Raw genomic sequence first — 22398 nt, 5'->3', positions numbered from 1 at the left:
TTGTCTTCAGTCATTTTAAAAATATGAACACCATGGCTTGCCAGCAATGTGATCCCTCCTGCAGGCAGTGTTCAGGTCCCGGAAACCAAAACTGCCTGAAGTGCAGAAACGGCTTCGTTTTCCTGAAAAAGGAGGGGCGATGTCTTCAGAGTTGCCCTGAAGGCTATTTTGTTGACAGACAATCCGTCTGCCATAAATGTCACCCGACTTGCAAAACCTGCAACCGTAAATTAAATTTTTTGTTTCATTTTTGGGCGTCCTGAGAGAAATCTGTTTACAGACGTGATAGAATAGTGTGTGTAACATTAATGAAATGTGCTTGCATCTTTTTAAAATTGCACTTTAAAGTCCAAATGGATGAAACTCATTCATTCCAGATCCATAGGAAATTAAAAAAAGACTTCTAAATGATAAAAAATCAATTTCAGTCTTTTCCCATGCTTTTAAATATTTAGCCAGCAGAGGGTGCTGTATCCCTTTCAGAATTGTGTGTGTAGTGAAAGCTCCTGAACTGGTTTAGACAGTTGGCATCTTACGCAAACCAGTCACTATTATTCGTCTTATGTAAACTCTAAAAGGATTTTAAAAAGGCAAGCTGACATAAGGGTAATGCTGGATGATGACTGTTCCGTTTGTCATTTAAAAAGAAGTCTACTTTCTGTATCCAAGGGGAAGGAGGTGTGGCATGTCTCTCCTGTTATGATGGCTTCACATTTCTCAGTGGTATCTGTGAAAACCCATGTTTCCTCGGCTTTTATCCTGACCCAAAGGTGATGTTTTTTTCTTTTTTTTAAATCTTTCACTATTGCATCATGGATATAAAACATGCTAAAGTTGTTGCCACAGATATAGGCACTTTTTGAGTTATGCTCTTAAACCGAAATCAGGCATGTCCAAAGTCTGGCACGTGGGCCAAATGCAGCCTGTGTTTAAATTTCCCCCGGCCCACAGACTCCTGTCATAAAATCAATAATGTGCGGCCCCCCAGCACTCTCTAAAACTGTGTGTACAATTTCTTGATTGTTATTGGCTAAATGACGCTTATAGCCATTGTAAGCCTGAGGCAACAACCTGTGGCTACTTGACCTTCAGAGCCAAATGAAAAGAACAGATTTGTTTGTTTCTGTGATCAAAACCCAGTTGTTTATACTACTGAATAAGATAACTATTTGTGTTATTTTCTTGTTCACATGATATAACGTTATAAGTTTACAGTGAGCATTTAATCGTAAATATTATAATAACATATAAGAACTCAGACGGATTTTTTCTTGATTTTATTTCTGGTCTTCAAATTAGAAATTCGCAGTAATTTTGGTAAAAAATGTATTTAGATGTATTTCTATTTTTTGAGAAAAAATGAAAAAGTATCCCATTTGAATAAAATGTCATAAAGTAGCTCATTAGCATTTAATTAAAAAAAATGCTGGTCAAGTGGTTGGCCCTCACACATTTTCATCTCTGGAAACCCCTGATTTAAATGAAAAATTGCAAACTAATAAACTCTCACTTTTCTTTTTTGGTGGTGTTGTTGCTCCAGGATTCCAAAAGTGATCAAACTAAGTGCAAAGCTTGTGACCCATCCTGTGAGGCGTGTCGAGGGCCCAGCATGTGGGACTGCTCGGTGTGTTCTGCAGCCCACATGATGGCTGAAGATGGCCGATGCCTGAGATGCTGTGGACACGACACCCTTCGCAACGATGAACCTTTACCCAGAGAATGCTGTGACTGCAAAGCCTCTCAAAGTAAAGATCCTGGCCAAGTTTTGCTGGTTTTATTACTGTATTTATTAACCCACAAGTCAAAAATTAATTAGTATTTTTAACCCTTGTACTATCCTAGGCACTTTAACATTGGGAGTTGGGTCATGTAGACCCACTAGACAGTGCGCTGAACCTTTTTTCTTCAATTATTTGTGAACCTCACTGGTGTCCATGGATTACATGAAACATTTCCACCTTTATCCACCATTGTCATGGTAGGGAGAACACGTCAATGTAAGGGTGGGGTCATCTAAGATAGCACAAAGGTTAAAAAACAGCCACATCAAAAGAGAGATGAACAGGAAATTTATACTATAAAACTATAATCAGTAGCTTTAAAGTAACATATTAAACTAAGTAAATTTGATCGTCACACTTTGTTTATGAGGTTAATTTTACAACCTCTATAAACTAAACCTGTATTGTATTTGTGAAGTTGTAAAAAAAAAGCTAGATCAGATCATATTTAAAGTCAGGTTATCTGCAGTATTTAAATGACGAGGGGGTACTCCCTGATGACTGCATAACTACAGCTAATGTGGTCAGACAGACAGGTAGGACTGTACTTGGTGTCTCTTTAGGAAAGAAAGTTGATGAGGAGGCTTGGCAGTGGAATGAGGAGGTGCAGGAGTGTATAAGGAGTAAGAAGCTTGCTAAGAAGAGGTGGGACACTCAGAAAACTGAGGAGAGGGGTAGGGAGATGCAGCGTAAGGTTAAAGTAGAGGTGTCAAAGGTTAAACAAGGGGCTTAGGATGAAATGGATGCTAGGTTGGGTAGTAAAGAGCTGCAGGTTAGGGTGGTTAAGGATAGGAATGGTGATGTAATGACAGGTCTGTAAAGTGTAAAGGACAGATGGAAAGAATACTTTGAAGGGTTGATGAATGAAGAAAATTAGAGGACTGTTGTGGAGCAGGAAGTAGCAAAGATTAGTAAGGCTGTGTCCTCGGTCAAGACACTTCACCCTCCCTGCCTCCAGTGTGGCTCCACTGGTGTGTGAATGCATATGAATGTCCCGGTGATGTTTAGAGGGGCCGTAGGCGCATACTGGCAGCCACGCCTCTGTCAGTCTGCCCCAGGGCAGCTGTGGCTACATCAGTTGCATACCATCAAAATGAAATACTTACCAAGTGTGAATAAGGAGTGAATTAATAATGGACACATTGTAAGTGCTTTGAGCGTCTGGAAAAGCGCAGATAAATCCAGTACATTATTAAGAGTGGAAAGGCACTTGGTCCCGATGAAACACCTGTGGAGGTATGGAAGTGTCTAGAAAAGATGGCAGTGGAGGATTTGGCTAGGTTGTTTAATGGGACCCTAGGTGGTGAGAAGATGCCTAAGGAATGGAGCAGAAGTGTGATGGTGCCCATTTTTTTAGAATAAGGGAGATGTACAGAGTTGTGTCAACTGCAGAGGAATAAAGCTGATGGACCATACATGGAAGTTATGGAAAAGGGTAGTTGAAGCTAGACTAAGAGCAGCGGGGAGGATTTGTGAGGTTACTTAGTAACTAAAAACTTTTCATTAAATTACTTTTTGCAGTAGTCAGGGCCATTGCCCTTTGATTTTTATTTTTTATTTATTTTATTTTATTGAAATCTAATCATTACAAAACTCTCGCAGACACAACCACACAATGATGCAAGGCACAGCTCTTCACAAAAAAACAAAAAATAAAAAAAAACAAAAACGTATGCATATATAGAAATATAGAAATCTTTCAGCATAAATCCTTTGATTTTTTTAACTCTGCCTCCTCGATTACTACATTAATGTACTTACTGTAAGTATAAACAGCCAACATTGTTCATTCCTTAGTTAGACAATAACCCAAATCACAAAGCCAGAAAGCTTGTGGTTTTTGGGTTAGCATGCAGAGAAAATACTCCTGTCAGTAGCTTTGTGTCTAACTTATTTGTAAAACACTTAAAGGAGAGGAAATTATGTTGTTTCCATCTGCAATTTATCTGAAAACGTCTTGTGTTGAGGTCTCTTCAAATCTCTCACTTCCTTTTAAAAGCGGTAAAGTAAAGTAGAACCCTTCAGTCAGAGATTCTGTGCATAAGTTCAAGTCACTAACATGTTAAACTGGCCCTTCATTTTAGACCTGCATGGACATAAACATTATCTTTTTACTCATACGTGAACATCTATCCAAAAAAAAAAACTCATTTCCCAGGTATAAAGGTTGTTCTTGTCTGTGTCTAGCTATGCAAACAAAGCTCTACGTAAAGTCACAGATGGAGTGAGTGCAGTTAATGATTAAAATGGAGTCAAAGTGTGTGTGTGTTTTAAGTATCACACAATTTTTATCTGTAATTTTGACTTTTTAGATCATTTGGTTTAATTTTTCCAGAAAGTTTTCTTCTGAACTTAAAGACGTGTTGCAACAACCGCTCTTGCTCTCTTCCCCCCCTTACAATGAAAGTTGTGAAATTCTATACTAATTTTGCAACTCTTTTTTTATTCCGTTGAACAACTATAAATGTCTCAACACAACTGGCTGTCTTGTTTACTCTTCAGCAGACAAAAACTCTTCTCAAGTTTCAAGCCCAACAATTTCAAGACACAGACTGACCAAATAGTGGATACTGTTAAAAATATATTTTTCCAAATTCATTAAAAAAAGAGATTTATTTATCTCTCCAAAAGCTACTTTTTAACCTAGGAACTAAAAAGTACTAATCTATGTACTTTAAAGCAAATGTTTACTTGTAAAATATCCAATGTGGTTAAAAAATTATCAACCTTTGCATTTTAATATGCAGTGTAATTGCAAAACCCTTATTGTTGAAAAAAGAAACATGTTCATGTTTCCAAAGAAAGTTTTTTTCTGTTTGAAGGCTAACTTCAATTTTTTTTTTACATTTTTTAAGTTAATTTGAGTAAACCACATAGGAGCTAATCTTTTGAAGCGAGACTAAAATAAAAAACAAATAAATAAAAAATTTTCACTAAAGGAAATGTCACAACTGATTCAGTTGAATTGCAATTTCTTTACAGGAGGTTTGACCTGTTAAACAGGTTGGTCTCCCAGCCAAAGAAACAGGAAGTAGGTGTAAAGTTAATATTTTATCACAAAGAGTGGAGTTAGCTCTATGTAAAGTCAATCAATGTAAGGGCTAACAAAAAACTGTCAGTTTCTCATCTTTCATCTCCTATAAAACAGAAATAGTTGACATTAAACCAGAAGCAAACATTCAACAGAATATTAATTATTTTTTATTGATACTTTAGGGAGTCAGTGGATCCACTTTGAAGTCAAGAGAATTTTCTTTTATAAAAGGTGTATAGTTTTCTTTTTCACCTTTTTAGTTTTAAAACACATAACTTTATTTAAGAACACAAGACTGCATTAATCTAAATACTTCATGACCTTTTTGTGAGATACTTTTCAGAAAATCTACAGACCAACATCTTTATCTATGGTTGATTCATTTAGTGAGATCCTGATCTCAGGATTTTGCTGACAGCATTTCCTTATTTTAAGTCAACATGGCAGATTGCTTAATCACATTTATCAGCTTCTTGCCCTCTGCTTTTTTTTTTTTTTTTTAGTAACTAACTTTAAGTCACACCACAGACTTTGAAGTAGTTCAGTATAATCTTAGAATAAACCATTAAAAAAAATAAAATTAGAGTCCAGATTACAAACAAAGCCTTGCTTTTTTAGGGTAAATTCAGGTAGACTGGTCAATGATGTCTGGCTGTGAACAAGGCATTCATGGCATTGATTTTTACACCCAAATGATGTTTTTTTTGTTCTTTTCAGTGGAATGTATCCTGGGTGTCAACTTTGTGATGGTGGCCGATGAATTAGAAAGTAAAGCCAAACTCTTTGTCACGGTTTGGATTTTTGTTATCCTCTTTTTGGGGGTAGCGCTCTTCCTCTTCCTCAGTGCTCGATCTAAGTTAGCCACCAGGCCCAAAACCAAAGCTGGAGGGTACGAGAGATTAGACACCAACGGAGGACCGACGCCACAACCCACCACTTCTTCACTCAAGGACTACGACGACAAAATCGCTCAACTTCAAGACGGGGTTGAAGAAGATGACGATGAGGACATTGTTTACATGACAAAAGACGGAACAGTGTACCGGAAGTTTAAGTATGGCTTACTGGACGAGGATGACAATGATCTTGAGTATGATGATGAAAGTTACACACTCACTTAGAACTAAATATCAAAAATAATTCATCTTTACAGGATTTCTTTTTAATATGTTTTCATAAATTACAGGGATTTTTGGTTTGAAAGCAAATCCGATGAGTGGTATAAACCCCCCAGAATTTGTAGCCGTTTGCAAACAAGACAAAATAAAATGTTCCATTTTATTATGTACCAACTTACATTATGTCAAAACTAAACCTTAATCCTTTAGATTGTGGATGTTTTACCTTCTTCAAAAGTAATACACTCCGCTTTGTGAGGTTGTAAACACTGTGGGGGTCAGGGGAGACTGCAGCTGTAATAAGGTGTAATAGAATGGTCAGTCAGACATTGATATTAAACACAAGTGGTTATGATTTAAATAAAAGTTAGAAGTTGTTTGTTTATATAAGATCAAGAGGACTTAATCACCTCAAGCATACACTCCACTGTTCATGTTGATGCACATCAATGCAGCAGCTATACCATTTTGATTTGACATGTGAAGTTTTTCATTACATGTTAATTGGCGTAAGACTACTTACTGTGCTTTCAAAGGTGAAAATAAAATCTATTTTTGTACAAGCATAATTAACAAATGATGCCTTTTAGACTCTTAAAGAAACATTTGTTGAATAATAAAGGGATAAAAGAAGAAGAATTTTAACTGCAAAGAACATTAGTGGCTTTAACCAAATTTTGGAAGTTACTGAGGATTTCTGAGGAGTGTTTCTTTGTAAATTGTAAATCATTGTGTTTTTGCTGTAATGTTTAATGCTGATTTCTTCATTTAAAAAAGTGAAATGATTGTTTCAACATTTGTCAAATCTTTTTCCTCTCTCCTTTGCTTTTCCTTTATTATTTTTATTTGCTTTTTATTAGTTTAATTAACAAGTTCAAAATTCTATAGTACGGATTTGTAACAGTCTAATGCATCTTCTTGCTTCTTTAAATATCTAAATTATATGTAGTTAAATTTGAAATATGTGTTGGCAGGGAATACCTCCAGAATTAGGGAGTGGAAAAGGCTGAATAATCTTCCAGCAGTCATCACTTCAACTCAAACAGTTGTGTGACCAGCTTGGGTTGCTCTACCAGAGTTACCAACAACACCAGATACGTGTATTAGCTGGTTGAAGAATGGGGAAGGCAAGAGACAGTTAACCAAAAAAAGCTATGATCGTTCATTATACTTTTAAAGATAAAAATGACAGAATCCGAGACAAAAAAATTTACTTTTTAAAGCTTGTATTTGCACATTGCAGAAGCGAACACTTGAAAATTCAAAAATGTAGATGAGCATTTAGTGGTGAAATATTTTAATATGACCACATGAGAAAAAACTATTTTTGTCTTGTTTTTCCTTCAAAAACAAACCTTTACCTGGCACCTAAAAATAAATTGACAAACAGGAAGTTGATTGAAATTTTATTACATAAAATTGTGTAAACTGATTAATGGGAGGTCTTCAGTCTGTGTAAAGCAAATGCATGAGACTGAAGATCAAACATGCTCCTGCAGTCCTTGGATGTAGTAACGTTTAGGATCTTAAATCCTAAAATCTATGACAGGTTTGACAAAGCAACAAATCCTTACTGAGCTTCAGTTTAAACGAAATGATAAGCAATCAAAGCCAAGTGCTTCATCTAAGAGAACCATTAAAAATTCCATGAACATTTTTTAAAAGGTCTGCTGCATAAATGGTTTACAAAGACAGATACACATCCAAAGTTTAAAAACATAATGTAGTATTTGATCAGATTGTTTTGACAGAGGCTCACATATTTTTAACTTGATGGGACTTTATTGGATCATTTCTGACCAACATAGACAGACTTCAAATATATCATTGCTTCTTAATGCAATCAAAGTTGCCTGCATATTCTGGCATATCTTCCAGTTATCTACAACATATCAACTGAACATGATGATAAGACACCAAGGTGCCAAGACACACATTCTGATTCAATTCAAAGGCTTCTCAACAGGATAAAAAACAAAGCCTGGTTGAGTACGGACTTCTATTGTACTGCAGTGTTTGCTGTACCACAACTCAAAGTTTCCTTAAATCCTGACAATGGAAGTCTGCTTCTAACCCCATGCCTGCACGGGGATTTCTTCTGTGCAATCCAGCAGGAAAAAAACCAAACAATGTCAGTTTATTTTTTATTCCAAATTTCAGCATAAAATTAAATGCAAGGAAAGGGCATGGGCGTTTTCCTTTCATAGTTAAAGACCTTGAAACTATTTAGCAGTTGTGGTCTCTTTTCATTTGTGAGATCTGAACAAAAATAGCAGCATCTGAACCTGCTTTACAGCATCTTCAGAGCTTCATCTAACTGGAAAACAGAATGAAACCAGTTTAAAAAGAAAATTAAAATGACTTGATGTGAGCTGTGATACAACTTCAGTGCACAAAGATTTGTTTGTGCACAAGGCTTTAAAGCTCCATTCCCAGCTCTGGTCTACTACAGGAGAGTGTTAATGTTGTAATAAATAAGGATTTAAAGGGATATTTGTAATTAAAAAAAAAATGAAAAGAAGAAAAAAAAAAAACTTTTCAGTTTCTTAGAGAAAAACCCCAGAACAAGTTAGACTGTCTAAGATGAGTAAACCCAGCAGCATTGAGTTTTCGGTCTATCTGGATCCTCTGACTGAACACTTCAAAATGAAACGGCCATTGTTTGTCATTTAGATGGTTTAAAAAAAATGCTTTTATACTTACAATAGGCGCCATGACATTCATAGAAGAGGTCAGGTGTGCTCACACGTACAATCAGAGTTAGTGGCTGTCAGGAAGAGTTTCTCATGAACATATTTTGAATATATTCTGCTCTGCTTTTGGGATTGTACAGCCATAACAACAGCTGACAGCCTTCAGAACGAGGTCGTGCTGAAAGCAACATTTGTATGGGAACACATGCAATGTGTGGCTCTCACAGCCAGCCTGTCAGTGACCGTTTACTATGGTTTCCGATGTGGATGGGGTGGTGGAGGGGACTGCAGACGAACTGGCAGCGCTGATGAAGAAGTTGTCCTCTTTGAGTTTGTGATGCTCTGGAAGCTCAAGCTTTAATTTGGCCTCTTCAATGTCGCCATTGATTGCAACAATTAGAGCCTCTGTTAGGACAGGTCAGAAGTTTAGGAAATGTTTACCAAAAGTTAAGAAGGATGATTGAAAATATTACTTTGGTTGAAGATTATAAAGACATAGAAAAACATACCAAGTGAGTCAAAAGTCCTCTCTGGACGGATGTAGCCAACCATGACGACTCTGAGAATCTGCCCATAAAAGTCTTCTTTGAATTCGTGAATCACATGAGTCTCCTAAAAGCAAAAGATCGATTGAATGAAACCAAAAGGAAAACGGCAACATAACATTTGTACTGTCCTTATTAATACTTTGTGGCAGCACATGCGCTTTTCATGCGATTAGACCACATGTGTCAAACTCAAGGCCCGGGGGCCGAATGTGGCCCTCCATGTCATTTGATGTGGCCCGCGAGAGCATATGCGTTTTTAATCAAATTTGGTGTTCACTTCTTCATATCTAGGGGGAATCAGACTTGAAATATCGGATTGGGCATCTATACATTAGGACTTAAACACTGTCAATATAACCTAACCTGACAGAATCAAATTTAAAAGGATTTATGCTCAAGTAACAAGCAAATATATGTTTTCTATGCAACTGTAATTGTCCCTTTAAAAATTTATAATAAATAAATAAATAAATGAGTTATTTAACATTAAGGAGTATTTCCATTTATTTTTCACTACATTTAGTTACATGTACAAGTTATATTTGGCCCTTTGAGGACAACCACTATGCTGATGTGGCCCTCAGTGAAAATGAGTTTGACACCCCTGGATTAGAGAATCAGCAGACATGAACCACAATTAAATTGCTTTCAGCTGTCTCAATGATGTAGCTTTTTTCTACAAGTCTCATAATAATATCCACTTTGTTTAAAACCAAAATCTAACTTTAATGAGCAGTCACACATCAACATTTTTTTAATTAAATCTGTATCATCTGCAGGCTTTTTAAAGGAATCTTGGTTGTCCTTAACACACAGTGGATTTTCCATAGCACCAATTTAACTATAATATATTGATTTCCCCTTAACTGCCAAATCAGAAGCCAAAAGGTTTTGACAAATTACAGCCTCGGCAAGATTCGGCATTTCTTTCTTTGAGCTTTTACTTTGTTAAACATCTGTATGGATGACATTGAACAATAAAATAAAGTTTTTTTTTTAAATACAAGTCATTATCAGTATTTTTGCTTTTAATTTTGACTTTGTAAGAAAAGGAAAACAAAGAATATTTTGTTTTTTAAAAGAGTAGTTTGGGACAAAAGAATATAGCCAAATTTGGAGCTATAAACCGCTTCAAGATTCAAAAGTTCCTGTTTTACAGAGTGAAATTTGGATTTCTTTAGTTGATATGGGGGGAAAATGGGCATGTGAGCTCACCAACACTCTTTTAGAACCGTGGCCCGTCCAAGACTGTGAGGAAATTTGGCTCATTTTGTACTTACCATAGATTTCTTGGTATTTTTGTAGTAGGGGTTCCAGCCGATGCTCATCACCATTTTGTAAACATCTCCATTACCAACACAGGCCCAGCCATAATAAATCCCTGTGCTGATATCTGCTGGAAGGTTGTCCACCACAGAGTCTGGAAAGTTAGCTGTGGATCAAACAAAACTGGGGTCAAGAAGAACTGATCTCACTAAGCAGTTAGGATGAAACAATCCATGGATTTAGTTGATTCTTCACAAATGAGTTTAAAACAAATTTAAGATTTATTTTTCTATATGTGTAAGAGGAACCGTCAAGCTCTGATAAACTAAGCTTTTTAATAAAGTAAATAAAGACATAAGGGCACAAGGTTATAATTTCTAAACTTTTAAGTGCAAAATAAGAGAGTAACTTTATTTTGATAGGGACGATTATTGCGAAATTCTTCTTACATTGTTGGCACATTTATAATTTACACAGTTGATTATACAGTTGCAGACTAGAAAATTTTTAATAGAAAATTAAAAACATCCATATTTTCTGAAATCAAACCTGAAGTGTGTGCAGTCCAGTTCGAACTACTCTTATTGGTAACTCTTCAATTGCGTAACTATGATCACCATATGTGTCCTCACCTGTCTGGCTCAATTCCAGTACATGAAAGTTACAATAGCACGACATCAAATTTCCAAAGAAAATCACAACACTTATTTATATCTGTATATATATATATTTAGGCTACGTTATTTTCTGACAATACTTTTTTATTTTTCGCACCAGAAGCGCATCTGCGTAAAAAACAGGTTAAAAGCTAAAGTAGCTTAACAATCTCATGACAACAGTTTATCAACGTACCCGTGGGGATGCCAAGTTCTTTACTCCCCCTTCCGAATCCTCGAACGACCTCTCCTCGGCAGAAATACGGCAGACTCTTCATGGTGTATCCCCCCAAAAAACAGCTGGCTTCGATGGAAGCTACAGAATGACCTCGAACGCCACAATGACGTCGAACTTCTAAATGACTATATTACAATAAACAGCTAAAAAAACAAACTACTACCAAATGACCGTCTGTTTTTGTAGTTGACTGCGTCCTTAGTTTTAACTGCCTGATTGGCTTGTGTAAACAGTTTAAAGAGGAACCAGCGCAAGGATGGTAAAAGTTCACGAGCTACGCTAGCAATGCTAACTACTAGCTTAAGAGACAAATACCGTTGTGAACTATGTAGATCTTGGCGTAGCGTTCAAATTGTGAGAAGAAAAATGAGCTCACGAATTGTAAGTCTTCACAGGAAATTCGAGGCAAAACCTTACGTTTTTTGAAAAGCCGGTAACGTTACATGTGTAGAACTATGACACGTTCTGCGTCGGCACTGATGTCATCGACCAACCAGGAAATCTTGTGTTGCCTTCAGGCGTCTGTAGAATATGTAGGAAAATTGACATACGTTTAAATTATGAATTTAAAAGAAAATGTACAGAGGCATAGGATACAGAAAGTTTTCGCATACTTTTTTTAAATGAACTTAATAATATTAATTATTATTATGATAATAATATGCACTTGATAACTTAATAATATTTATTTGTGGTAACTTTGCTAAGCTTCAACTTGACACCAACAAATAATGCAACCACAAACAAAGCACTTAACATAATTTAACAATATAAAACGATCAAGGTGAGTTTTGAGTGTATTTGGGAATAATCTTTAAGGGGGTAATTGTCTTAATAAGTAATTAAAATGTGATTAAGGAGAAATGGTTTAACCAACAGTGTGACATTTTTTGTAAACAAATGTTGCTGAAAGCAGCCAGCCTGCTTTCTGAGCCAATGTTCAGGGTTTACCTTGATAACAGGTAGGATAAGCTCCAGAAGTTTCCTGTGATTTTGAGTAAAACATCACTTAGGTGGGGAATAAGTTAATAATTTATTTCAACCTGCTGAAAAAATGAAAACAAAGTTTTGATTTTTTTTAAAGAAGTGAAACACCTATAAAGCAGCATGGAACAAAATAACAAAATGATAAGTAAAATTTAAGTAAACATGTCACCTTGCTTCATATTGGGGCATATTTAAGCAATTATGTAACAAGGTCTGGGAACTTTGATTTTTTTTTAAATGTAATAGTGATAGCCAACAGAAGGATCTACAAAGTCATTGTATTCTGTTCCCAATATTTTGAAAAAATAAAAATAAAACATAGTTTTCTGTTTTACACAATTTTCTGCACTATTATACAAATGCATTCCATAAAAACATAAAATATAAATAGTTGAATTCTTTTCTTTAATATTTTGACTGACAGGTGAAGTGTTTTGATGAACATTACAGATCTGTTTTGTCTTTTTAGGTGGGACAACTTGCAGAATCAGTGACTGACAAATACTGTTATGTCCTACTTTGACTACCTAAATAATGTAGTCTTATACTGTACACATTCTTAATTTTTCGTGCCACATTTAGTTGTGGATTTAATTTAGGACAATTTCCAAAGTCTACTGATTTTATTTCATGTTAAGTCAAGCACAGACATGTCTCTGAAATGTTCCAAAGCTTAAAATACTGGGATCTACAAGAGTGTTAAGTAAGAAAAGTTTTAAAATAAATATCCAAATGAGGTTATGTTGTCAGTTAAACAATATTACCACTCCTAAGTTGAGCAGTTGTAGTGTTCTTGGGCGAAAAGAAAGAGAGAAACAAACAAACAAACAAACAACAAAATAGTAATTAAAACAAAGAAGTCTGTGGGTTTTCTTAGTGTGGAAATATAGATTTGGCAAAACATTAAAATATGCATGTTGGAGGTTTAAAACGGGAAGAAAAACATAAAGTATCGAGGTTGGAGCTTTTTCCAGTTGACATGGCGGAATCAATAAAAAGGCATGCTGTGGTTTAACTGAAACTATAGTAGTTCTGCTAATTGACCAAGGAAAAAATTTTCCAAAGCGAAATAACTACCCTCCCAAAAAAAATCAAATGCAGTGACTTTCCAATATTTTAAAGAGTGCAATAATTTTTTCACAATTGCCTATATTGGTTTGCAACATTTCCTCCTTAATAATAATAATTTGTTTATTGAAAACCACAATTTTTTTTAATTATGTAATCTTTCCCTCATTTTATTCGATGACCTTAAAACTATGCAGGATTTTAAAAAAACTGTTACATTTTAATTGTTATTGTGCATGCCTACAAACTATAGTAGGTCTCACTCTGTGTGCAACATACCACCGAGCTCTACTCTTTAAACTGTGTGCTCCTAAAGAAAGAAACCAGACACCATCCCTGATTTTCATTTGGGGATATTTATTTATTCAATTTATTTCAGTGTTATTTATTGTCTATCTGCTGTTTATTTTTAAAGCTTTGATAACAGGGTATATTCCCCTTTGTAGGATCAATAAAGAACTATTCTATTCTATTCTATTCTATTTTGGTCTACTCTATTCTATTTGACAGCCAGTAACTGCAGTCGTGGTGACTCGTGGTTAGTGCTATTGTTTTAAAAATTGTGTGCACACTCAGGACAGAATTTATTTGTCCTTGTTATGGGTTTTATGTTAACATTAGATTTATTGAGACTTTGGTCCTGTTACCCAGGTCCAGGAAAGTGAGCTAGACCCTGGGAACTTACAGATTCATAGAGCGTCAAAGAGCTGGGCTTGTAGGGGGCTCTTGGTAGCCCAGTTAAAACTCTTTGAACTACCATACACATCCAACTCACACATCCCAGTGCACTCACATTATCTATATTACATGCACATTGCACTTCTGTTTTTGACAAACCAAAAAAAATGTTTTCTAAAAACTCACAATCATGCCAACTGAATCATTAGAATATTCAGCGTTGGAGCTGTGCAGATAACAAAATAACTCAACATAGGGAGGAAAAGGTAAGGCTTTAAATTTTGATATAGTCTTTCAGATTGGGCGTTGTATGATTTACCTGGAGTCTTCAAGAATGCATATCTTGTTTACTCACCTGTGATCCCCGCAGAAGGGCTAAAGTGGGTGATCAAATCAGTATAGGGGGAGTTCTGTTGTGCTGATTGGATAGACACAATGCAATGGACTGGACTGGCACACCATCCAGGGTGTACCCTTGTTTGACAGTGGCTGGCATAGGCTCCAGCAACCATGTAACCCCAAGACAGATTAGAGGGGTTTAGAAAACGGATGGATCCATAAACCCATGTAATCATTGTATACAATGGATTGTTTTTTTTTCTTTAGGTAGGACTTTCCTCTGGTGTGGATGAGCAGAAGACTTTATAAATGTCTGTTTGAGTAAAAGCCTTTTCATCCAAGTTTCAGTGACACATTTTTTTCTCAGTTTTAAATTCCCTTTTTGATTGAAACTTCCTTCATAAAAGTAACACATTAAGGCTTCTCCCTGGTGTAGACGATTAAAAGCGGCTCCGAATTCCATTTTTGTTTGAAGGTCTTTTAATAAACGTCAAACCTTGTAAGAATTCTCTCAAGTGTGGACACGTAGATGCTGATTCAGATTTCCTTTTTCACTGAATGCCTTTTTGCAAATGTAAAACATGTAGGACTTCTCCTCATTGTGGACACTGAGATGCTGCTTTGAGCTTGCAACTTGATTTTTCTTTTTAAACTTATTGCAAAGGGAAATCTAATCTTCAGGATGGCTAGTTTTCGACTTGATGCTAGTTAATTCCAAAATTTTCTCATAGTAATATATTTAGCTTCCCTTCTGAGGCTTTTTTTCTTTGTCTTGTCCATTTTGATTGTCTGCCAATGGAATTATTTCCCCTCAAAAGTCACTTCTGCTTTCAGCAGAACCTCTGTGGTTCAGCTTTGAAAGGAAACAAAACAAATAGTCTGGAGAAAAACTAACTGATATAACAGTAGCTGCAAAATGGCTACTTTTAAAGATCATTCACTGGAAAAAAAAAGTTGCAAAAAGTGTTAACTTTTGATCTTAAAGCTGATATGAGTCTATTTGTGTTTATTAGTTGAGTATACAGCAAATAATTGTAACTTGCTTTGTTCAAAAAAGCAACAAAAAACTGTTCAGTGTAAACTTTGGTTTATCATAAAATAATTTGAAAAAAGTAGAAATCACAATCAAAACAGTTGATAAAAGCCAGAGGATTCTAAATGTTTTCATTTAGGGTGTCCATGTGAATAAATTAACACGTGGCCCATACTGTTGCTCATTTGTAGTTCATAACCCTTTTAAATCCCTTTTAAATAAACAGCTTACTAATGAATGAAGTGGTCCACAGGCACGTGACTGGAACGATTTTTGGGGGCTTTTCCGCTAGACTTAAAATAGGTTTCTTAAATTAGAAAGCTTCTTCATGCCAGCTCCACAAGCTAAGAGTTTAAAGGAATTAATTATAAATAATATAAGGTTACAAACCTCTGAATGTAAAGAAATTAGATAAAACGTGTATAAACCATATCACCTTGTCTTTTTTGTCTACGTAGATTATGCCACTAAATTCAAAATAGTTTTTTTTTCTTTTTTAAAATTATTATTATTTTTATTATGGTCTGTTCAACAAACTATAAACACATCATTCTTAAGATTTATTAATCTAATTGGAAATAAATCGGTAGGGCTTAAAAAAGGAACAAAGCTCCGCATTCATAACATCAAATTTTCAAAATAAGACACAAAAGATCAACTTATTTTATTATTACGCGAAAACTATTTGTATTTTAAAATAGTCCTATAAAAGTACAAGGACAGAAGAGATAATAAGGTGTTAACGTGTGTTAATAAAGCGTATGCTTTACCTACAGTTGCGTTTGGGCGTGGGAGTATTTAACTTTGATAAGAACTGACAGGAAGTTGAGCATGACGTCAGTGTGGGCGTCACCCGCGTTTAAAAACAGATGCTCCAGGTTTGTGCAGAGTTCCACTGATATTTGAGAGGTGATGCATGGAGTTGCTTGTTGGACAGCTTTCAGCCTCATTCCTTTTCTTCATTCTACATCCGAAACGAGGTATTAATATTTACTTTCTTTGTCAATATATAAAGGGGCTGCTCATGACAATAATTTTTCCTTAATGTATATTATTATTACGTTTTTAATATTTCACAAGACAAAAGAAAAGTTAGTGGCATTATTTTAAATTGGGGACATTTATTTTAGAGCAAAAAACAAATCAAAAATTTTCATTTGACAAACATGGCACACACACAAAATTGGACAAAGTAATTATAAGCTTTTCAGTTATATAAATAAAATTTAAAGTATTCCAAGATAGGAACATTTCCAAGCACAGAAATCGTATAATAGCTTTCAGTTTCAGTGTGTTCGTTTTTCCCTTCTTTGTTTCATTGTCTGTCAATTTCTGGTCATTTTTGTTCAGCTTTACTAAATCTAAAATAGTATTTTTATATTTAACGTGATGTTTAAACTGATTACCAGCCTGTAGGGGAAAAAAAAACTTTTTATATTTAGGGGAAAACCTATTGTTGTAATTTAAAACCCTGATGAAAGTGTTTTAGTGATCCGTTTTTTGCTAAGCAAAAGTGGTTTATGACTTCTTACTTAAAATAGAATCTTAACCCTATACTGTAAAAACAATACTTGACTGTTTTTAAAGTCAATGATGTTAACTGGACTGGGTTCGTCTCTGTAAAGGGTTGAATTCTCAGAAAGCCTTTAACTAGTCATTAACGTTCCGCACAGGTAACACCGGTTTTCCTGATTGCCAAATATGCAACAACTAAACTTCTGCGGGTAAATTGTCATATAAAGGTCTGACTATCAGCTGCAGGCTCTCCTGGAGCCCCCCCCCCCCCCCCCCCCCCTTCCTGAGGTCTTCTGCGAGAGTCACAGGTGTTCTGCATCATGTGTATTATGTTTCCTTTATTTAAGCTGTCACACATAAAGTGTCGAAGCATCTTTATGTTTATTCTCAAGTTTGAGTTGTGGTTTTGGCTCTTGGCATTAAAAGCCTTCTACTTGGAATTGGGACCTGTGTCGATTCTTCCTGCTCTTGGGTCTCCCCCCCTTGGCCTCACCGTCACATAAGCTGAAATTCTCAAAATGACTCAGGAATTCCTTGTATGGGGAAAAAAAAACGTTGTTGCAGTGGTTTGAAATGGAACTGCTTTCTTAATTCTTTAGTTGTGTTTTTATTGGGGTCCTAGTAGGTAATAAATATTTCAATATTCTACTGTTATTCTACTGTTATGCGAGTTAGGTTTATTTAAATAACTTATATCATACACAAAGTATGCCAATATGTTGCACATAGAGAAACACAAATAAAATCACAGGAAACAAATTACAAGTAAAACAGAAAAAACACAGCTGACACAGTAAAATAAAAGTTATAATAAAAATCACTTTCTAAACAGAAGAGAAAAAAAGACTTTAGCTGGCATAAATCTGGAAAGAATAGCTTTTAGCCTAGATCTGAACATTGACTGAGTGGAATTCGGAATTTAGCTTTATATAACTTAAACAAAATCATCTTAAATCCAATTTCGGGGTTATCAAACCTGTCCTCATGAGTCCTCATGTTGCCACATGTGCTACAAATTGCTGGGCTGCTAAAGGAGAAACGGGAGGCTGGGACGACAAGTCAAAAGCAGTTTTTGCAGTTTTAATTTCAAATTCACAATGCCTGCTTTAATTTTATAGTTGTCCTACAAAATTTAAATCACAAGAATTGGACGTCTGAAAAACTAATCTGGTGTGACGAGGAATCAGTTTTTTATTATTTCCTGTTTAAGTGATAATTAACTAATCTAATACTTGTTAAGTCCACATCTTGAAGGACATCACAGCTATTTAATCAGTGAACAAGCGACTGTTCTTTACACAACTCTTTCTTTCAACGTGTATGATTTGTTGAGCAAGCCTTTATCATGTTTGCTTAGTGGGATTTCCTTCACATTACATGGTAGTTTTTTTTCCCTTTCATCTTAGTACTTTTTTCTACATTTTTTGTTTTGTTTATCAGGGTTAAGATGCCTTTATCATGACCAAAACCTCTTGCCTCATATGTGCTACATTGAGAAAGACACAAGGTCAGACTTTTAGAATGAAAAAAAATCTTCCTCTTAAAAGTCCTCTGTGTGGAGTTCATCTGAGGAGAGGGTGTTATTGGTGGACGGAAGATAGGTATAAATCCAAAACGCTTTGGGGAATAAGCCAGCAGTTTTTGGTAAGACGCTGATAAACATTTTGTGATGTTTGGGTGTACAATCACCCAGATGGTGTTGTCAGATTAAATTTTTTTTTATAACATATTAGAACGTTCAAGCTGCTAAATGCAGGCAAAGAAAACCTCTGGGTCTTTTAATGGTTCTTTTGAGGGAATTTGTAAGACATCACTTAGAGAAATGCTAAACCTGGTTTAAAAAAACAAGTTGCTTGGATTACAAGTCATATTTTTGTTCACCTCTGCCTTTCCTTCCAGGAACCAAAACACAAAGGATTACTGGTCATATGTTTGTTCACCTCTGCCTTTCCTTCCAGGAACCAAAACACAAAGGATTACTGGTCATATGTTTGTTCAACTCTGCCTTTCCTTCCAGGAACCAAAACACGAAGAACACCTGATGAGCCCAATTTCATTATGAGAAGACCCCAGGATAATTTTTTCCACCCCTAGAAACAAAACCTCCAAGTTTCAAACATCCAACATGTGACACAACCGCTACAGTGGATCATGTATTTATGGCACTGAGAACACTCTGTTCAGAACAATTTGAGCAAACAGTTTGGTAATTGCAAACTGTGGTGGAAATAAAAGGATTATTTTAATTGTTCTTTCTGAGCTGCCAAAACTCAATCTGTAAAGCATCATAGTTCAATTCTTTCCTTCGAAATGCTGCAAAAACGCAAGCTTCCTCTTCTACTAAAGTTCTTTGCAGCACTTTTGTCACTGTGGCTGCTTTCCTTCGTCAGTCTGCTAAAGTCAGACTGGACCCCTGCCTTCAAGCTCCACTACGACTGGCTGGAATACACAGATGATGGCAGTCCAGAAAGTGAGTGCAACTGCTCGTCAATCCTGGAAGGAGACCAGGAAGCACTGGATCAGGCCAAATTGCTGACCCTCACTAGAGCTTTTCAGAAAAGAATTAAGATTTCTGATGAGTACTACATCAATGCAACCGAGGACTGCAGGTGTGTAATTTCAAATCACACATTTCCATAAGTGTACATTGACATGTGTTAAGATGCAACTATATGTTTGAAACGTTCTGCCTGCAGGTTATTCATTAAAACCAGGAAATATATAACATTTCCCCTGAGCAAGGAGGAGGAAGACTTCCCTTTGGCTTATTCCATGATTGTTCATCATAAGGTCGGTACCATCTTAATCTGGAAATTTAAACTGAAACATCACCAGGCAAGATAGTGCATTAGAGCCAGTGTAAATCACTATCTTTACAGCTATTATTCTCTTTATGAGTCTGGCAGTTAATAGTTAACCCCTATAAGTCTTAGTTAATAAGAGACAGACATGAAAAAGAAGGCGGTTATCGCTCTGTCCTCACAGCAAGAAGGCCGAAACAGAACATCAGTGGGGGACCTTTCTGTGTAGTTTGCATGTTCTCCCATCGTGCATGCTTGGGTTTTTTCTCAGAGGACTCTGGCTTCCTTCCACTGGTTAATTGGTTACTCTATATTGTCCCTAGGTGTGAATGTGAGTGTGTATGGGTTTGGGATTTAAGGCTCTGCGACACCTGGCGACCTGTCCAGGATGTCCCCTGCCTTCGTCCCAATTGGCTGGGATAGGATCCGGCAGCCCCGTACCCCAGACAAAACGGGTTTAGAATATGAATAAATGATTTGAAGGTAGAAAAAAACAACGAGGGGTTTAAAAGTTAAACATGCAATAAAAATATCAAATTTTCAGTTTAAACCCTCATGAAGACCTTAATGATAACATGACAGCTCTCAAAATTGCACAATATTATTTACTTTGTTTACCCAAGTACATATTTGATGCAGAAATATAGATTTCTTTACATATAAAATAAGTTATGTATTGTATTCCTTTTCCACTTCAGGTGCAGAATTTTGAGCGACTTTTAAGAGCCATTTATGCACCTCAAAATTTTTACTGTGTCCATGTGGACAAGAAGGCGGAGCCGTCTGTCTTCGCTGCCATCTTAGCCATCAGTTCTTGTTTTCCTAATGTGTTCCTGGTAAGCCAGTCTGTCGATGTGGTCTACGCCGGCTGGCCACGCGTCCAAGCCGATCTAAACTGCATGGCTGACCTGTATAACACCAGCAGAAGATGGAAGTACTTCCTCAACCTCTGTGGTCAGGACTTCCCCCTCAAAACCAACCTGGAGATGGTGAGGATTCTGAAAACTCTGAACGGTGGCAACAGCATGGAGTCTGAGAACATGCCACCTGAAAAGAAATGGAGGGTGACGAATGCACATCAGATTGTTGATGGAAAAATACAGGTATTATATTCAAAATATTTATTGTAGGTCTACTTAATTTCTTTCTAAGAAAACGTTGCACTGTTTGTGCTTAAGAGAGACGTCTTTCACTGTTCCCAGGCAAAAGGAGAAGCAAAGAGTCCATCTCCCTTCAACCTGCCCATTATGTCAGGAAATGCCTACATTGTGGCAAGCAGAGGTTACATCCACAGCGTGCTACACGACAAACGAATACAGGCGCTCATCGAGTGGATGAAAGATACCTACAGTCCGGACGAGGCCATCTGGGCAACCATTCAACGAATACCAGGTGTTCCGGGCTCAACCCGACCCAACCGCAAATATGACGTGTCGGATATTAACGCACTTGCACGTTTGGTGAAGTGGCAGTGGCATGAGGGGTCACAAGATTCCCTGGACGCTCTGTACCCAGTGTGTCATGGCAACCATGTCAGGGCAATATGTGTTTATGGTGCTGGGGATCTGCAATGGCTGCTTGAAAATCACCACTTCTTCGCCAACAAGTTTGACACAGACACTGACCCCATTGCTATCTACTGCTTGGAAAGATATCTGAGAAAAAAAGCTCTGGCTGAGTTGGAGTAGGTGGATTGATAAAACTCAAGTCATAGTAGTTTTTTGCAGTAGAAGACACTTTTAAACTTCAGTCTCTCGGAGAATAAATGTATTATTTAAACTGTAATTATTTTTTTAAGTAAATCTTAATAAAAATACAGCTCAAGTTTTGTGGTGAATTTATTTTTCCCTCTCACAATATTATTTCTGAAATAGTAATGTAAATAGGTACTTGACTGTGAGATGCCTTTTATGAAGAAAGCAGTTTGTGGCCCATTTAAGGTTTTGACATGGGGACAATAAGCTTTTGTGCGCCTTACCTGTAAGTTGAACTTTATGTTGGGGGAGTGGTAGTGAGTCCCAATTACAGTTGGCTCGTCCGTGCCCCTGTACTTGGCTGTGGACCTCCCCTCTGGCTCTTGTGTGCTCCTGTACAAGACCGTGTGACTCGTCTCTGCTCCTGCTCTTACACTTGGTTGTGGACTCTAACTCTGGCTCGTCTGTTGCATCGCCTGTCCATCCTGGGGAGCATCCCTCCTTCATGTGGACATCCCCAAGCTTTCCCTCTTTTTTTTTCTTCTTTTTTTTCTTTTCTTTTAGGAATCCGTTTTCTTTAGGAATTTTTTCTTTACCGAGATCTAAGGTCTAAGGGCAGGGATGCCTAGTTTAATTTAGTCTGTTTAGTTTAACCAAAACCTATTGAATTCTGACTATGTTCTTTATGATTTCATGTTTATGGTATGAAGCCCATTGAGACAACTAATGTTGTAACATTGGGCTATATAAATTCAAATTGAATTGAATTGCAACCAAGCTCCCGTTGCGTTGTTTACTCTTATTTGTTCTGAAGATAATTTAGATATGACGTTAAAAGGTTAAACGGTTTCTTCGTTTTTTCTGGATTCTGGGTTTTTTGGGAGTTTTTCCTTACCGCGAAGGGGGGTCTAAGGGCAGGGATGCCAGTATAGCATAGTCAGTTTGTTAG

The 22398-nt window shown here is 36.5% G+C and overlaps 3 protein-coding genes across 4 annotated transcripts in view; 2 read left to right on the top strand and 1 right to left on the bottom strand.

Annotated features, from left to right (window-relative positions):
- pcsk5 (proprotein convertase subtilisin/kexin type 5) overlaps window positions 1-6727 on the top strand; it is a 75936-nt gene extending 69209 nt beyond the window's left edge. For both annotated transcript variants that reach the window (XM_023958410.1, XM_011479095.3), the window contains 4 exons: window positions 11-225; window positions 670-770; window positions 1541-1745; window positions 5533-6727. In XM_023958410.1, coding sequence (XP_023814178.1) covers window positions 11-225; window positions 670-770; window positions 1541-1745; window positions 5533-5936 — 925 coding nt within the window. In that variant the 3' untranslated portion in view covers window positions 5937-6727. The remainder of the gene's footprint in view (window positions 1-10; window positions 226-669; window positions 771-1540; window positions 1746-5532) is intronic.
- A 415-nt stretch (window positions 6728-7142) lies between these two features.
- rfk (riboflavin kinase) lies at window positions 7143-11835 on the bottom strand. The gene is made up of 4 exons (XM_004072347.4): window positions 11293-11835; window positions 10455-10606; window positions 9136-9238; window positions 7143-9031 (listed from the first exon to the last, which is right to left on the bottom strand). The coding sequence occupies exons 1-4, from the start codon at window positions 11372-11374 to the stop codon at window positions 8862-8864; spliced, it is 507 nt and encodes a 168-aa protein (XP_004072395.1). The 5' UTR covers window positions 11375-11835; the 3' UTR covers window positions 7143-8861.
- A 4479-nt stretch (window positions 11836-16314) lies between these two features.
- Window positions 16315-21579, top strand: gcnt1 (glucosaminyl (N-acetyl) transferase 1, core 2). Its single transcript, XM_004072346.4, has 5 exons — window positions 16315-16419; window positions 18972-19563; window positions 19651-19744; window positions 20454-20858; window positions 20958-21579. Exons 2-5 carry the CDS (start codon window positions 19265-19267, stop codon window positions 21441-21443), a joined length of 1284 nt encoding a protein of 427 aa, XP_004072394.1. The 5' UTR covers window positions 16315-16419; window positions 18972-19264; the 3' UTR covers window positions 21444-21579.
- The last annotated feature ends 819 nt before the right edge of the window (window positions 21580-22398 follow it).

The sequence above is a fragment of the Oryzias latipes genome, chromosome 9 (assembly GCF_002234675.1).
Source record: "Oryzias latipes chromosome 9, ASM223467v1".
Classification (NCBI taxonomy): domain Eukaryota; kingdom Metazoa; phylum Chordata; class Actinopteri; order Beloniformes; family Adrianichthyidae; genus Oryzias; species Oryzias latipes.
The sequence above is the reverse complement of the archived record's forward strand: the minus strand, read 5'-3'. Positions and strand labels throughout refer to the sequence as shown.

What these genes read in the sequence shown, in the direction of transcription:
- gcnt1 (XM_004072346.4), top strand. Translation starts at nt 19,265, where the DNA reads ATGCTGCAAAAACGCAAGCTTCCTCTTCTACTAAAGTTCTTTGCAGCA. An exon ending in AATGCAACCGAGGACTGCAG is followed by an intron (nt 19,564 to 19,650) that starts GTGTGTAATTTC and finishes TTCTGCCTGCAG; the next exon opens with GTTATTCATTAAAACCAGGA. An exon ending in TTGTTGATGGAAAAATACAG is followed by an intron (nt 20,859 to 20,957) that starts GTATTATATTCA and finishes CACTGTTCCCAG; the next exon opens with GCAAAAGGAGAAGCAAAGAG.
- rfk (XM_004072347.4), bottom strand. Translation starts at nt 11,374, where the DNA reads ATGAAGAGTCTGCCGTATTTCTGCCGAGGAGAGGTCGTTCGAGGATTC. An exon ending in AAAATACCAAGAAATCTATG is followed by an intron (nt 9,239 to 10,454) that starts GTAAGTACAAAA and finishes TTTTGCTTTTAG; the next exon opens with GAGACTCATGTGATTCACGA. An exon ending in GAGGACTTTTGACTCACTTG is followed by an intron (nt 9,032 to 9,135) that starts GTATGTTTTTCT and finishes CTGTCCTAACAG; the next exon opens with AGGCTCTAATTGTTGCAATC.